This window comes from Cervus canadensis, chromosome 2 (genome assembly GCF_019320065.1).
Source record: "Cervus canadensis isolate Bull #8, Minnesota chromosome 2, ASM1932006v1, whole genome shotgun sequence".
Lineage (NCBI taxonomy): Eukaryota > Metazoa > Chordata > Mammalia > Artiodactyla > Cervidae > Cervus > Cervus canadensis.
Genome location: NC_057387.1, coordinates 109,072,971 through 109,089,898, shown reverse-complemented (window position 1 = coordinate 109,089,898; position 16,928 = coordinate 109,072,971). Strand labels below are relative to the sequence as shown.

The 16,928-nt window shown below is 55.4% G+C and overlaps 1 protein-coding gene across 3 annotated transcripts in view; it reads right to left on the bottom strand.

Annotated features, from left to right (window-relative positions):
* Window positions 1–910: 910 nt before the first annotated feature.
* SH3BP4 (SH3 domain binding protein 4) overlaps window positions 911–16,928 on the bottom strand; it is a 95,415-nt gene continuing 79,397 nt past the window's right edge. For all 3 annotated transcript variants that reach the window (XM_043462052.1, XM_043462054.1, XM_043462053.1), the window contains 3 exons: window positions 14,500–16,859; window positions 4,100–4,288; window positions 911–2,857 (listed from right to left, as the gene is read on the bottom strand). In XM_043462052.1, the coding sequence (XP_043317987.1) occupies window positions 2,633–2,857; window positions 4,100–4,288; window positions 14,500–16,859 (2,774 nt within the window). In that variant the 3' untranslated portion in view covers window positions 911–2,632. The remainder of the gene's footprint in view (window positions 2,858–4,099; window positions 4,289–14,499; window positions 16,860–16,928) is intronic.

The following is a 16,928-nucleotide window of genomic DNA, read 5'->3' as shown; positions in this document are numbered from 1 at the left end:
GAGAGGATGGCACTTTGACAGCAGCTCCGGGCTAAAATTGCCACCTCTTCTGCCAGCCTTGTCAGTCAGAGGGCCTCGCTGAGCCCTTCTCAGCTGCAAAATGGTGCAAGGACTGCACTGGAGGGCTGGTGAGGGGGGCAGAGGTGCTCTCAGAGGCTCTTGCTTGTTCAGCACACCCCAGGCCTGGGGAGGGGTCGGCTTCCGGTGGTCCCTGGGCCCCCTCAATGCTGCAGACGCCCCGTTCCCCTGGTCTGGCCTGGCTGGCGCCGGCTTACCCCTTAACCCTGGACTAAGGTCACTTCTAAAGGAGGCCATCGCCCTCCCCATCCTCCCCATCACCTCCAGGTGGGGCTGGGCTCCACTGGCTGCCCCCAACCCATTCCGTTCACTCCCTGCTGCTGCTGCTGCTAAGTCGCTTCAGTCGTGTCCGACTCTGTGCGACCCCGTGGACTGCAGCCCACCAGGCTCCTCCGTCCATGGGATTTTCCAGGCAAGAATATGGAGTGGGGTGCCATGGCCTTCTCCTTTCGCTCCCTGAGCTACGTGGTATTCCGAGGGCGAGGTGAGGGCAAGGCCTCTGGGAGGCTCTCTAGCTCTACCTGATGTCCACACTCAGCCGTGTACGGTGGGTGTGGGACTGGCCAATTCCAGGTGGGGGTGCTCTGGGCCACACTGATTCCCGTTAATCAGTAATGACTGAGATTCCTATATCACAAGAGCAATTAAATCAGCAGCAAGAAAACAAGATCCCCACTAACCCAAACGTCCCCCTGTCATCTATATCATGTCACCTTGACCATGGTGGGGGGCGGAGGGGGGAAACGGGACATTGTTCCGTGCATAGATACACTAGGCTTTGTGCTTAAAGTCTGGTTGGGTACAGAAAAAAAAAACACACACACACACACAATTAGGTTAAAATATCCAAAGAAAATTTACTGCAACTTTCGTACAATTGAATTTGTGCTACAAGACACGTTGCATAGGAAACTATTTAAAGCCCCTGAGGAAAAAAATCTCCGTATTTAAGGTGCGACTGGTTTTGTTTCTTCTTTGGGGAAAAGTGAGAGATGCTCTCTGGGAAGACTGAAGGCGGAGAGTGGAGTGCAGAATGTAAGGTGATTCCGTGGGATGACGGGGAGGGGGATTGTGGGGTGTCTCGGTTTTTGCAGCATAAAGTCTGTAGTGTTCTTTTTGTTGCTGTTTTCTAGCTGTGGGTCTTCCGAATCGGACTCAATAGAATGTTTTAGACCAATAAGGGATTTAAATGGATTATATTAAGTAATTGACGCGCTTCCAGCAAGCAGATTTAGAGAATGAGATTCCGGAATCCCAGATGGTGCATCGCTCACGTAAGCACGGCGCGTGTCCTGGCACCTTCCCGGGCATCGACTCTATTGATCCTCCAGATGTTTCTTCATGCCCATCCCTCACTTTCTTCCGATATGATGCAACCACACGTGACTGTAGAATTCAGCCCAGCAAGGTGATCTCCAGCCATCAAGTCATCAAGGCAACCGTCAGCCAAGTCTCAGATTTTACGTGAGAGCATTTTCAGACAATGGTCATCCTGCTCAGATAACCTTCATGCTGCTTTCTGTCTTTAAAGATTTCCCTACGCTATTTATTTCCAAGGAGAGATGGACAGACGAGGAGGGGAGAAGGGCTCCATTTCAGGTGAAGTGGAGTTTGGCAAATGCCAGCAGGCATCTCTGGACATCATCAGCATAGGGTGTGCTTGTGGTGATGTGTTCTCTGTGCCCAGAAGAGAGGCTGTAAGCTCTGCAGCAAGCCTTCCCTGCCCCCGGGAGAAGCTGGGTGCGACCTCTCAGAGCTGCGGGGGCCACTTGGCTCTGGGTGGCGTAGCTCTTCTGCAGGACGAAGGGCACACAGGCAGGGGCTCAGACAGACCTCCCCTGTGTCGTGGCTGATCCTTCCTGCAACACGAGGCCAAGGTACGGAAGGTAAGAAAAACAGGAGGGAAGCGTAGGACCAGACAGCCTCGGAAAGAATGGGCAGGCACCAACTAGACTCATTTAGTGAGACACCACATTTCCTATTTGATTTCTTTTTCACAAGTACAGAGCCAAAAAGGTCCAGCACTTGAACAAGTGTCTTCCCATGCTCCGTGTTGAAATGCAAAGTGTGTCTGACAACCAGAAATGCTCCCACAACCCTTAAATACATATATACATCTGTCACATAATTTAAAAAGGTCTTTATAGAACATAAAAACCTCAACAGTATCCGACCCTAAGAAGTGTTTTCTTCTTTTAATTTAGGGTCCAGTAAAAAATTAGATAACCACCTTTCTGGTATGCCCTACCCCCATACTTAAAAAAAAAAAACAAAAAAAAACTGATTTTAAATTTAAATTTATACTTAACAAATAGAAAGCTATTTGATTGGCAACTACCTGCAGTAGAAATTCCCTTCAGGCCTCCCCCATGATGGAGAAGGCAGGTGGAACATCACACGTGTGCTTAGTCCTGGGTGAGGGTCCAGTGGGGAGGGCCCCTGGGTCTGTCTGAGCAGCTAACCCTCCCTCCCTCCCCAGTGCCATGTGCCCGCCTGGGCATCGGGGGCAGACAGAGGGCACACGCCCCGGAGCAGCAGGAGGTGGGGGACCCGTTCAAATCACGAAGTCATCGTGGTCCACGGGGCTGAAGGCGGCGGCTCGCAGGATGTCCAGGGAGTTCACCAGGATCAGGGTCCCCGTGAGGTGCTTCCAGCGCTTGGTGATGGGGTTCTTCATCTTGTCCAGGCCGATGTGCAGTTCCTGGATGACGTCCCGGTAGCTGTCCCCGATCTGGTGGCTCCAGGTGAGGAGAAAGTCGTAGGCGGGCTTCCACATGGCCTGGATGGTGCAGTCGTCCAAAACCAAAAGAGAGGGCAAATATTAGGAGATGCTGAGAGAGCTGGTCCGAGTTAACCTCTCCTAGCACCAGCATCACAAACCCCGAAGCAGAGTTGACCCCGTCCTGGGCTAGCACATCTCAGAGGGAAGAAGGCACTTTGCAGGAGAGCAGCGGGGCAGGACTGAGAGAGTCAATTACTAGGTAAGTTGATAAGAAGTCCAGGGTCCCCGAGAAGGAGAGAGGGGTCTGGGGCTCTCAAGGAGAAAAGGACACATGATTTTTCCTACGTTGCTTTGTCTTAGTCAATATAACAAAGTATCTTGCTCAAGTTCATGCTTCTCCCTAACAAGAACCCTCTGACTAATCTTGTTATCTTAAGACATTTATTGTGGGAGTGGGTCTGGTTAAGACCTTTCTGTTGTCAGTTCTCATCTTAATTTGGGAGTGGGTCTGGTAAAAGTATATACGGCCTTTATAAGACTAGTGAGGGGGCGCTTTCCATCCCCCTTCTGAAGTCCATGTCAGAAGCTTTCTCTGTCATCTTTCACTTTAATAAAACTCTACTACACAAAAGCTCTTGAGTGATCAAGCCCCCTGGTCCCGAAGCTAAATCTTCTTCAGAGATCATGAATCCAACGCCGTTCACTGTAAGCTATCAGTACTGTGTAGTGGCCGAGCCAAAAGAAGGGGCCTCTTTCCTTCCAACCCCCGCAGTACTTTCCATTTGTTTAGAAACTGGCCACATCAGTAAAGGATGCCCTTATCCTGGGGACTTCCTGCTTCCTAGGTCTCGAGAGCCTTTCCATCTTTCCAGAAGCTTAAAGTGACCTCCACAAAACAAGTGAGAAAACAGACTCTCTGAGCAAGGGACCCAACCAGCCTTGGCTGAAGCCGACAGCATACCAGGATCTGTCCACCCTACCCTGTGTGGGGCGGAGCCCCATCATCCCGCGTCCTCCAGTCGGGCTGAAGGTAATTTAAGATCAGGATCAGCGAGGGACCGGCAGTTCTGAGGATGCTGTTCCAATGTCCCTCCTGACGGCAGAGCAACCTCGCCACCACCCAGGGCCTGGCTCCCAACTAAGGATCCCGAGAAGGACGGACATGCTCCCTCTCATCGTGAGGCTCCGCTGCGCTGAGCACGTGCCTTCACGCTTCATCATCTGTCCTCCTAAAGTGCTCTAATGTAGATGCCGTCACCACCGCACTTGACAGGCAGAGGGAAGGGGGGCCGGGCTCACCTCACTGTCTACCACCCCGTTCCTGTCCCGGTGGGGGGACTCGTACGCATCCATCTGCTGCTTGGACACCTTGGCGAGCTTCTCCGCCAGCTCCCGCCAGCGCTGCGCCACCTCGACTGCCGTGGTCAGGAGCACGAAGTCTTGGATGAGTCTGACCACCAGGCCCTGGCAGTCCATCTTCAGTAAGGCCTGAGGAGGAAGGGGCGGGGATGAGGCGGGGCCGAGGGTAGGCTCTGGGTTCACCGGAAGCCGGCCCGGCAGAGACCACGTGCTGACATCCCAGATGCTGCGTGGCCTGAGCACCCGCACTGCTGGAACCCACCATCGCAGGAGGTACTGGGCCCCCCGCCCACACATGCTCGCCCTCCTGGAACCTCCCGGTATGACTATAAATCACAGCAGGGTCTTTGCGGATGGAACCAGCTACCCTTTGGCCCTGGTGGACTAGGGTGTGCGTCCCTCATCCAACGACTGGTGTCCTTACGTGGAGAGAAACAGACTCGCAGAGACAGAGGGAAGACGTCCACAGAAAGGTGGCAGTAGGGACAGGGTGATGCAGCTGCATCACCGGAGCCCCCAGAAGCTGGGAGAGAGGCATGAACAGACCCCACAGAGCCCCCAGAGAGGCCAACCCTGCGACAGCCCCAGAACCGAGGCAGGATAAACCTCAACTGCTTGGAGCCTCCCAGTCTACGGTCCTTCCACTCGGCAGCCCCAGGACACGGATGGGCGGGCTGGGTGAGATGACGGCTGTTCATGCGTTCCCACCGCCACTGGGGAAACTGGAGAAGTGATGCCCTTGGCCCAGACGGCCAGTGCAGGATGGTCTGGGCGCAGAGCAGGACAAGCTGCCGTCAGTGGGTGGGGAGCCCCGAATCACAGAAGAGACGCGAGCGGGGGCTCAGATTGGGACCTGGAGTGCAGACCGAGATCCGGGACCCTGTGGTTCTGGAGACATGCGAAGGGCCAGGATGCAGGGAGGCTGAGAGAGGCCAAACCATCAAGAGTCTCCAGAATCGATGGGACCCCACCCTTTTCAAAACCGTGAGAGATTTCCAACATGTCTCTGCACAGGGCTCGCTAACTGTGGATGGATGGGGGGTCAGGAGGAGAGAAGCGCTGTCAGCTGGGAAGGAGGCAATGGGCAGATTCCCAGCCCACGTCCCCCTGTGACCTGAACAGCACGTGGCCCCACCTTGGACGTCATCCCCCATCCAGGTGAGCGGCTGGTCCATCGGGCAGGCTTTCAACACAGGGTTCACCGCCCTGGGGTTCTGTGCAGCCCAGGCTGGAGGTGGGGGTCACACTAACATTTCTGGCTTAAAGAAATGAATCTACAACAGTAGCACAAACCCACAGGCCTACTGTCCACAGACGTGACCCCAAGCCACACGGACATCTGCTGGGTGTTGGGCTGCAGGTCCTGTGGAGCCAACACAGAGTGTGTGACTGTGGGCAGCCAGGATGGAGCCCCGGCAGGAGGAGAAGACTCAGTGAGGACCAGACCCACCCGGGCCACAGAACCAAGGCTCACCCCAACCTCATCCACCCAGCACATCCCTGGATTACAGCCTAACAGCTGCAGAGGAGAGCCTCCGGGGCCCCAGCAGTGGGGTCTGAGGTGCCCTGGGGCCCTCGGACATCGAGGATACCATGGGAAGGATGCTGAGACCAGGCCCACCTCCTTTCTGTCCCTCTACACTCTGTCCAAGCACCTGAGGCTGTCACTTCAAGGCTCCGCAGAAAAAGTGCTAAAAACATCAACACACCTCCCAGCCAGCCCCTCCCCAGCTGAGCCAAACACACTGTTCGCTTCAAACATTTTGTGAAGCTGTGGGCAGCCTGGCATCTGAGCAGGGTCAGTCTGCTGGTCTGCTATTTGAAAGAACACAGCTATTTTAGACTGAGTATTCTTGTCGAAGCTTTACGTTTATTTGGGGGAACTTAACAAAATGAAGGGACGATGACTTTGGGCAGGGGGCGCTCCTTGAATGCATGGGCATCTCAATCTTTACCTTTAAAGCATAAGCTCATTCTGAAGCCGTCCAAGGTCCAAGGGGTTAGCAATTGGCTTTAAGGTGGGAAACCAGAAGGGAGGACCATGTGTTCTTTTTCTGGTTTTTGTCTTTATAAATAAACTGCCATCACTGAGTCCTTCCGGTGAGCCAGGCATGGGGCTCATCTACTCCCCAGAAGCCCCATGGAGAGAAGCCAAGCTCACCCCAGTTTGCAGATAAAATTAAGAGGACAGGGATCCAGTTTTGGAGCTGGTCTGGCCTGCAGACAGCCTGTCCCCGGCTCCCACCCACTGTGCGGGCTGCGTGGTGTCTGATTTGTAGACCCCAGAGACACTGGGTGACTTGTCCAGGGTCCCATAGCTCGAGGGGACAGGAGTGCAGCATGGTGTCTGTTTTACAGACCCTGTAGATGCTGGGTGGCCTGTCCAGGGTCCCACAGCTCGAGGGGACTGAGGGGAGGTAGGTAGTTTTCCCGGCACTCAGGCCAATGGCCTTGCCAGCTCTGTGGGTACCACGTGACTTCAGGACCTGCACATGAGACTTCAGCACAATGATTTAGACATTTCAGAAACTGCTCTCTTTGAACTTGGATATCTTCAAGTGACATTGTTTGAAAAAAAATTAAATGCTTACTAGATTTGTACTAGAACATGTACAGCATGTTCGTGGTTTGGGGGAGATGTGTGACACATTGGTAGAATTCAGAATTTAAATTCTTTTGCTTGAATAATAATAATAAAAAAAAAGGTCCTACTGTATAGCTCAGGGAACTATAATCTATATCCTGTGATAAACCATAATAAATATGAAAAGAATGTCTCTATTATATGTATAACTGAATCACTTTACTGTGCAGCAGAAATCAACACAACACTGTAAATCAACTATATTTGAATAAAAAAAAAAAAAACAAAAAAACAAACTCTTGGCGTGCTATGGTTTGAGTCCAGATGCACAGGGGAAGGAGGGTCCTTGAAGGATCTGGCCGACCCCCAGTGACAACGGTCCCTCCCAGGCTTCCTCAGAGCATCCCAGCAGTACGTGTGTGCTCAGCTGCCTGGCTCTGCAAGTGTCCTGTTTTCCAGGGAACAGAACACTTCAGAGTCACCTGCTTCTGCTTCGGGGATCCCTGGTGGGGGTGATCAAAGCTGCTCTCTCCTCAGGGTACAGGGGACAGGGACAAAGGTCCTGAGAAACTCAGCCCCTCTCTCTGGTCCCGGAGCGGCCACAGCTGGGACCAGGTGCTGCCCACACCAACACCAAGGGGTAGTTCACGCATTTTTTTTTTTTTTTCTGAAGGATGAGTTTTGGGTGCCCACCAAATCTCAGAAATAAAAAATTTCTCAGCTGCAGGGGTCTGGTTCTGGAACATTTTCCCTGCAGCACCTCTTTAATTTCTGCACACACAAGTTAACACAGGTAATAGCAGAAAACAGAAAACACCCAGTGAAACAAAGCACGCTGGTCCCAGCTCGACTCTCAGTAGCTGGAGTGACCCGTGACTTAGGTCAGGGAGGCCAAGCTTGCTCTGTAGGGTGAGCCAGGATCTATTTTTTGGCTCTGCAGGCAAGGGGTCTCTGCCTTGGCGACCTGACTGCGGTGGGGTGTAAGACTAGCACAGTCACCACTTGAGCGAGTGGACAGGGCTGTGTTCCAGGAAAGCTTCCTTTACAAAAGCAGGGGCCCTCGGGCCAGGGTGCCAGTCCCCATTTGAAAAGACATTCTTATGAGAATGGTGTTTCCCTGTGGCTCGGACAGTAAAGCGTCTGCCTGCAATGCAGGAGACCCGGGTTCGATCCCTGGGTCAGGAAGATCCCCTGGAGAAGGAAATGGCAATCCACTCCAGTACTCTTGACTGGAAAATTCCAAGGATGGAGGAGCCTGGTGGGCTACAGTCCATGGGGTCGCAAAGAGTCGGACATGACTAAGCGACTTCACTTCGCTTCACTTCTTATGAGAATATGACAAAGTGTCACTCTGCTGTTATCTCATTCCAGCCGAGCTTCCATTCCGGAGATGTTCAAACACCAGAAGGGCAGTCACCACGGCAACCCTGCTCCTCCCTGTATGCCCCAGGGGCTTTGGGACTACCTGGCAGGAAGAGCCCGGGAACCTTGCTAAGTGCACAGCTGGTAGATAGCTGCATCCTCTTCTGGGGGAGGTGGCTTTGCTCCCATTTCACAGAACCCCTTCATCCCAATCTGTCCAGCCCCAACTGTTCTTGATCTCAACACTCCCCTTATTTCCATTCGGTTCTCCAGGTTCTCAGCGTTGATTTCACCTCCAACCTTACCCCTAAAACCACCACCTGCCTAGACTTGTATTCTACAGCAACTTTCTCTTTTTCAGAGAAACTCCCCCGAGAGCCCACAGCATCCTTCCCTCCCGCTCCTGGACTCCCACTGCCACCACCCGTGACTACTGGTCACCCACCCCAACAGCTTCATTCCTGGCGGCCCCAGGACCAGTTCCGATTGCTCCCTTCAGGAGAGGCCACCCTGCCCACAGCCCGGTTCCTCCTGCAGTTCCAGCCAACTCTCCTTCCTTCCCTCCTTCCCCCGCAGGCAGAAGGACAGACTCCTAGACGCTCCCTCACGGTGTATCCCCCAGAGTCAAGAATAATCTCTTACATTGAAAGAGTGTTGCTAGATGAAAACACTTCCAGTTCTTACTGAGCTGGGTTCCTCAGGGTTCTGTCTGCCACCCTCCACACCCGTGTACACACACACACACACACATGAGATGGCCATCACCCAAATCGCCACAGTCCTAGCGTGTGAGCCAAACCCTTTCCTCCACTCAGCGTAGTCACAAAGTCCTGGAACAAACATGCAGCCATGTTTTCCACCTGGATTTTCAACCACACTCAGAAAACTCTTCCCCAGACCCACAAAGTGTGTCAAAAGCAGCACTGATGCTTTTAAAACAGAAGAACACACTCTGTCATGTCTCACCCTCACGCATGCTGCGTGTTCAGCCGCTCAGTCGTGTCCAGCTCTTTTGCGATCCCCTGGACTGTAGCCCACCAGTCTCCTGTGTCCATGGGATTTCCCAGAATATTGGAGTGGGTTGCCATTTCCTTCTCCAGAGGATCTTGATCCAGGGATCGAACTCGCATCTCCTGCATTGGCAGCTGGGTTCTTTACCCCTGAACCCCCTGCGGAAGCCCTCTCACCCTCACAAAACAAAACTAAACCCCTGACAAGGCAACCCAAGGCTCAGAGAGGCGAGGAGAGTGCACAGCCACCCACAGGGGCCATTCAGTCCAGTCGCTGCAGAGACAGAGACGGACACCGGTGGGCTTTTAAATCTTCCCCCGTCACTCTCAGGCCTTGCTCGCCTCAACGTAACCCTGCTGCCATGGCCAACGCTGGCTCCTCCTTCTCTGGAGGGCACCTGCAGCTGGCAGAATGTTGTCATGAAATGGAGGGGACAAGCCTGCAGAGTCACGGGGCCGGGACCTGCCTCGGAGCAGTGTTGGTAACGGCGAGACCAGGCGCCATCACCGTCCTGGAGACGGAGGACCAGAGCACCCACCCCGCTGGGGACCGCAGCTCCGCACAGACCCAGAGCCGCCTGCTCATGTGCTCCAGGGGAAGAAGCTGACCACAGACAGTGCAGGGCAAACCCAGGGAATGGAGGAAGACCCGCGCTGTCTACACTGCAGATCGCTAACACAGCCTGCTTTGGAAGACAGGCCTGGAGCGGGGGTGGGGGCTTCTGCTGCTGTTTCTCAGGACTGGCAAATCGCAATGCAAAAAGAGCATCTGCCGTCTTCACAAATAGAAAAGCCAATGAGGACTATCTTCATTTTGGGAAAAAGCAAAATCTGGGATGAGCCACAGCAGCAGGCCAAACCCAGGACCCCGGGGGGCTCTGAAGGTCAGCGTGGATGTGCATGTGGCCTGGGAACCGCCCCTCTGGGCCACAGCACAGACCTGGGGCCATCTGACCCCCACCCAGCATGGTAGGATGGAAGAGAAAGCCCAGGGCTGCCGCACAGGCCACCCACCATCTTGCTAAGGCTAAGGGTAGGGCGGTGGGTGGCGGGGTGGGCACTGACTGTCGGCTGTGTGGCTCGGAGGCTGGGAGGTGACAAGGTGCATCAACACACCTGGTGGGTCCCCAAGGAGGAGGACACACCTGGGTCCCCTTCCCGTCCCCTAAAACACTTACACCATCCCCTGGCCCACCCCAAGGAATAAAGCACAGGCATCATCCAGCCTGGGTTACCCCCAGCTGGTATCCAGCTGTTACCTCGCCATCAGTACGCGGTCATCTCGACTCAGCCCAGCCTCTGGCCTCCCCTGGCCTCTGGTTCTTCCCCATGCCCTGCTCCCCTGCACCCTTGGCCCTTGCCCATGTTGTGCCTTCAACCCAACAGTCCCTCTCTGCTGGGGGGGTCATGGCCTATCCCCCCGTGTCAGCCCCTCCCTGACACTGCCTTTCCCTGGTCCACTCACGTCAAGGAGATCTTTTCTTTGGGACCCATCTCTGGTCTGTCCTGCACTCCTGTGGGTGTTCACTCTGCATCTCCCTCAAGGAAAGATGCAACACCCTACCCCCCAAATAAGGGCACAGTAGACAGACACCCGAGACGTGTTTCATGAACATGGAGTAAAAACACCCGCCCTGGCCGGACGGGGCGGCTCTTCTGAGCTCTGTTAGAAGCCACAGCCGTGTACCCACCACCCGTTCTCCGGGCCTGTTTCCGACAACAGAATTTGACTTCAGAAGCTCTTCAAATATGTGGTGCCTATTCCAACATCTTCCCAACCCACAAGTCCTGCCAGCCAAGTGATCCTACGGGGGGTTCATTCAATGCTCTCTTATGCCTGGGGGTGCTCCGCGAGCTCCGTCCATCCTGGCTACTCTCTTCAGGGTCAGCGTCTCTCCTCCCCCCACTTTCATGATAGTCGGGGTGGCGGTAGCATCACCCGTGTTGGACAGCCATCTTTTGTCACAGACAGCAGGGCCTGTACTGGATAGCTGGGCAGACCGGGGACAGAGGGGTGCTTTCCACAGTGGTCATACGTGCGGGTGGGACAGGGCCGCAGAGAAACAGCTGGAGGTCACAGGTACACAAGATGCTGCCGGACCAGCTCTGATATTGAACAGATGTACTAAAACAGTGAAAGAAGGAACAGAGCTGGAGAACAGAAACACACCTCACTTCAGGAGACTGCGTCCAGGTCAGGTTCTCAGCCTGCACCACTCATTCATTCAATCACATATTCACTCATTCATCAAATACGTGAGTGTTTCCTGTGTGCCAGCATCCTCTCCCTGGTGGAGTTCATATCCAATTAGTCTAATGATAAGGACCATGAATACAAGCAAACAAGAGCATTTCGGATTTGAGAAAGCGCCATGAAGACAAAGCTACAATAATACAGTGAGTCTGGTGCAGTGACCCAGAGGCTTCATCGAGGGCAGCAGGAAAGGTCTGACAAGGGCATCTTAGCCGGGATCTGAAGGACAGAAAACACAACCATGTGAAATGGGAGCAGAGAGAATTCTAGGCAGAGGGAACGGCATGTGCAGAGGCCGGGGCAGGGGCGGCCAGGTGTGTCCAAGACACAGAGAAACGGCTGCTGGTGCAGCCGGTGTGCAGGGGCTGGTATGGCCCCAGCCGGGTCTTACAGGGCCTGTGGGCCAGAGGAAGGGGCTGGACCTTGTTCTAAGGGCAGCAGAAGGCTGGACAACTCAGTCCTTGGTTCCTTTTTCCTTCTCATCTGCCTGCAAATTTACTGTCCGAAAACCTTCACCACTTTTAATTCATTCAATCACTGCTTCCAAACCAAGGAGTCATAACTGAACAGAAAACTACCTTCAAAACGAGAGGGGTGGAAGGAGGTGGTCTGCCTGTGATGGGGCTGAAGAGCGGGGAGTGGGTTAAATCAGCCACTGAGGCCGCAGGAAGCCTGACTCCTTAGTGATTTGTTAAGTCCCTGGAAATAAAACACCTGGTTTCCAGTGACTCCCCAGACACGCTGGGATAAATCAGCCTGTGGTTTCTAGAAGTTTGGCCAATCATTCAAACCTGCCAGCCCACAAGATGAGGAGATAGGAGAGGAGCCGGGGAGGGGCGGGAGAGGGGAAACACTGCAAAACTGGTTTTACTGTTGCACCACAAATCTAACCTTGTCCCGGGGCCACGTTCCTGCCAAGGTCAGATTTCATTTCCTCCTTTCCTGGGAATCCTGGTGGGTGGGGGGCTGGTAGGGGACGGGGGGAGGTCTGAGTTGCACATGGACCACCCCCGCCCCAACACACACTAACCCAAGGAAGTTTCCTGAAAAACCTGCTGTCAGAGAAAGTTCCCCAAGTTGAACAAAAAGATGAAAAGAAATGAGTTGGAAATGGAAGTTGAGTGCCACCTCCTCGGTCCGCCCAGGTCCATTCATCCTGCCCCATTCAAGGTGAGCGATTTCCAGCTGTGATGAAGGAACGATTAAATACCCTTCATGGTCCATGAATGCACATCATTCCACCATCACGGAGAATCCCTGCTGGAAGCTCCCTCCTGCCCCCCTGCACAAGGTCCATCCACGAGGGCACCGTGCAACTCAGGCTGGACGCAAACTGCGAGAATTGATCTCGTGGGTGGGCCGGCGGGACACCCCCTAAGTGGGGGCCCTGGCTCCTCGCTGTGCGGGAGCCCCACCCAGCACCTGGGCAGGTTCCTCTGTTGCCCACCCCAATCTCGTCCCCACCCCTGTTGCCATGACAACGGGCTTCCTCCCCACTGAAGCTACCATCAGTGATGGATGCCCTCAGTGACCTCCTGGTTGCCACCTCCAGGTCCGGCCTCCCTCCTGTGGGCAAAGCCAGGCTCTTATCCCGCTCGTGTGTCTGGCACTTTGTATTATTGTGGGGCCACCGTCAAGGGGTCTTTCTCGATGCCTTGCCTCCTGTTAGGCTGCCGTTCATGCTCCCTGCAGCAGGGGCCATGCCCCCGTGGACCGTATCCCTCCTGTGCCCCCCAGGCCCAGGGGGCAGCACAGGATGTGAATGCAACACCTCCATCCACGCACACTCCCTCACACCCACACAGACACACCGGACCCATCCACTGCAACAGGCACTCACTCAGAATGGCAGGTGCTGGGGGAAGGAGGGGAGTTGAGCTGGCAGAAATGCAGAGGCGCTGGGAGTCATACCTTACAGGGCTTAGGAGGTGAAAAGGGCTGTGTGGAAAGGGCGGAAAAAGAAAAAATAAAGCTATGACCAAGCCACGGGTTTCTCACGGGAACAAAAACTAGTGACGTGTTCGTATCGGGGGACGGGGAAGGGAACTGAGTCGGCTTCTGTTACAGAAAGAATCAACAGAATGTCTGCTGGCATGAATTCAACCAGGGACGCCCAGAAGACATTAAGCTTCTCCCAGGTAACTGCACCGGCAGTTAGAGTGACCAGCGCAGAGCCCAGGACTGTTGGAAGCTGTGAATGGGTCCGGAAGGTGCTTTCCGGTAGGTTTAAGAGCTCTAACCAGCAGGGGGGGCTCTAACCGCCCCCTCTGTACTTAGGATTCCAGTTCCCAGGTTGTGCTGGCAAAACAGAGGCTGTCCTCACTCGTTTCCTAAAGGAAATCAACCCTGAATAGTCACTGGAAGAACTGATGCTGAAGCCCTAATAATACCTTGGCAACCTGACATGAACAGCCGACTCACTGGAAAAGGCCCTGATGCTGGGAAAGATTGAAGGCAGAAGAAGGGGATGACAGAGGATGAGATGGTGGGATGGCACCACCAACTCGATGGACATGAGTTTGAGCAAGCTCTGGGAGATAGTGAAGGATGAGGAAGGCTGGCGTGCTGCAGTCCACAGGGCTGGCAAAGAGTTGGGCGCGATTGAGCAGCTGAACAACAACAACGTCACCCCAAATCAAACAGAAGCAAAAAGGAGGAGGAGGAAATGATACTGAGGAGGGTGGAGCCTTCAAGTAAGGCCTGGAGAGAAAAAGTCACATCGTTGATATAGTCAGACTTTGGGGCAGTGGTTCATCAAACTTTCATGACACAGGTCCCGCTGGAGATCCGGTGAAAGGGTGGATCTCCTCCCAGGAGGTCTTAACAGGAGTGAGGTACAGGCCCCCTGTACCCCGACCCCCTCAACCGGCAGGGGGAGATGCACCCTGGACCTCCAAGGAGCTCACAAAGTCAATGGGAGGAGGCCGGAATGACCCTTGGGCCCTGGTGGCACTGAGCTGTTTGGGGCTCCCCTCTCCGAGGCCCACGTAAATGCCTGTCCACAGGTGCACGTGATTGTCCGGGAGCAGAGAGGGGCCCCAGACCCCGGGCCCACCGACTGAGAAAACCACGCCTGTGCCCACGCTTGCCAGGGCTCTAAGGCCAGACTGGGCCCCCGCCGGCCACTCACCATCATGAGCTCCTTCTGGAAGGACTTCCGGTCTTTGTTGTCTGTGTTGTTGCAGTCTTCCTTCAGCTTCTCCAGGACGGACGCCACCCGCTCGGGCTCACTGTCCAGCTCGGCCCGGCAAAAGAAGGTGAGCGGCAGGTCCCCGTAGCCCAGGGCGTCGGCGAAGGAGCGCCAGCTGCTGACGTTCTCCATGAGCAGCGTGCGGACCGAGGCGTAGATGTAGGTGAGGAACTTGCAGGGCCGCAGGATCTGCTCGAGCAGCACCGACGTGCTCAGCTCGGGCCCTGTGAGCAGGCTGGGCCGCGCCTTGCCCACCACCAGCACGTTCTTGGCGTGCACCAGGCCCACCCTGCCCTGGTGGTAGCCGATGTACCACTCCTTGGTCCACAGCTGCCCCTTGAGCCGGATCTTCTCCTCGCTGAGCAGGGCGATGGCGTCGCCCTTCTTGTATTCCAGCAGGTAGTGGTTCTTGCTCTGCCGCACCACCGTCTTGAGTAACTTGCCGAACTTGAGGCTGGACACGGGGCGGTCCTGAAACGTCGGGTACTTGGTGGTGGCGGCCAGCGGGGACAGGATGATCTTCCCCACCTCGTTCTTCTTGAGGAAGCGTCTCTGCCCGGACGGCTTGATGGCACTTTTCGGGGGCGGCTGGGGGGTCTGCACGCAAAACTGGGTGAGGATGGCCTCCTGGTCGTCTTTTACCTGAACCCGCAGGGTGAAGTCGGAGAGCTCGCTGGGGTTCTGGCATGTGATGGGGAAGATGAGGCGGCTGACCTTGCCCAGCTTCACCTGGAACCCTCTCACGGACTTGGCCTGCTCACTGGCTTTGACCTCGTAGTTGGTCATGTTGGAAAACACGCAGACTTGGAGATCCTGGGGCCTGGAGAGGACGAACTGGTGCTTGCCCCAGAGCTGAAGGGCCACTGGGGCCGGGCTAGGGGCCTGGCGGGTGACCTCGCTGACCAGGAGGGTCTTTGGGGCACAGTCATGCCCGAAAATGGTCACCACTGTCTTGAAGGACGGGTGGATGTGTTTGGGGCCGTAGAGACCCACAGTGACTTTTTTATTGATGAAGTCCCAGACAGTGGAAGGGTAGAGGATGTTCGGGCCATGGGCGACGATGGCCAGGTACATACAGGGCTCCAGGTTGTCCAGCTGGACCTGGACTGTGTCCCCATAGCTGTAGGCGAGAGGCATGGGGACGTAGGGCCCCTCCTTGGAGTCGCTCCTCAGGCACTGGAGGCCCACCGTGCTTTTGCTGAAAATGTCACTCTTCACCTCGGCTGACACCTTCATCTCCAGGATGAGGTGGGTCTTCACCTCCAGCGTGCTCAGCTTCACCTCCAGCACCGGGCTGATAGAGCTGCAGCGGTCGCTGTTGAGCTCCAGCGGGGGATCCAGCAGAGCCTTCATGGAGATCTGCTGCGTCTCCCCGGGGGCCACGTGGCCCTCGGGCACGTGGATGCTGATGCTGGTGTCCGGCAGCTGCACGGCGCCCCCCGAGCTGTCCAGCTTGCACACGATGTTCGTCTCCACCGCCTGGGTCTGGCCCCACCCAGGGCTTTGGCCCAGCAGGTCCAAGTCGTGGCAAGACCGGGCCAGCTTCCGGTGGCTCAGCCAGGCGGCCCGGAAGTCCTCGCGGCTCTGGAACTGCTCCGGGGCCGGTGATTTCAAGCCTGTGAAAAACCCCGAGGACGCGGGCTCGTCGGACTTGGCCTGGAGCACGGAGAGCTCCGATAGGCTGTAGGAACGCTTGCTTCGGAAGAAAGGGTTGTCCCGCTTGACGGGCGGCTCCGCGGGGAGGCGGCTGGCGGCTGGCAGCTCGTCGAAGATGTTGCCAGTGCTGTTGGTGGTCGCTGAGCTGGACTCGGTGAAGGAGGATGTCCCCGTGTCAAAGAGGAGCAAGTCCACGGCGCTTCTGGGCATCAGCTCGTCTGTGCCGGGTATCGCCGGGACGTTCCCATTGAGAAACGGGTTCGTCTGGACCCCGTTCCAGAAAGGATTATTACTGTAGGGTTTGCTGGATTCCTTCTTGGCATCCGTCCATCCCCCGAGCAAATCAAGCTCCTTGGCGACTTCGTCCGGGCTGTCTGGAAGATTGTCGATCATCCCGCTGTCGCTGAGGGTGGAGTTCCGGTAGTTCAAGGGCTGCACGTAGGAGGAGGGGATGTAGCCCATCTCAGTGGTGTTGTGCGCGTACCACCACTCCCCGCCCGACGTGTCTAGGACATACAGGTGGTCGCCCTTGGAGAACTTGAGGGTGGTGAAGTTGGTTGGGCAGTAGTCCTTGATTGCGATCACCTCCTTCGCGTTTCCAAAGGGTGTGGGATTGTCGACGAGCAAGGCACTGGGAGAAGGCACTGTGCAAAATAAAGAACAGGAGGTGAGGGTGGGCTCCCGGGAAGAGGCAGAATGTTGTCCCAAGCCAC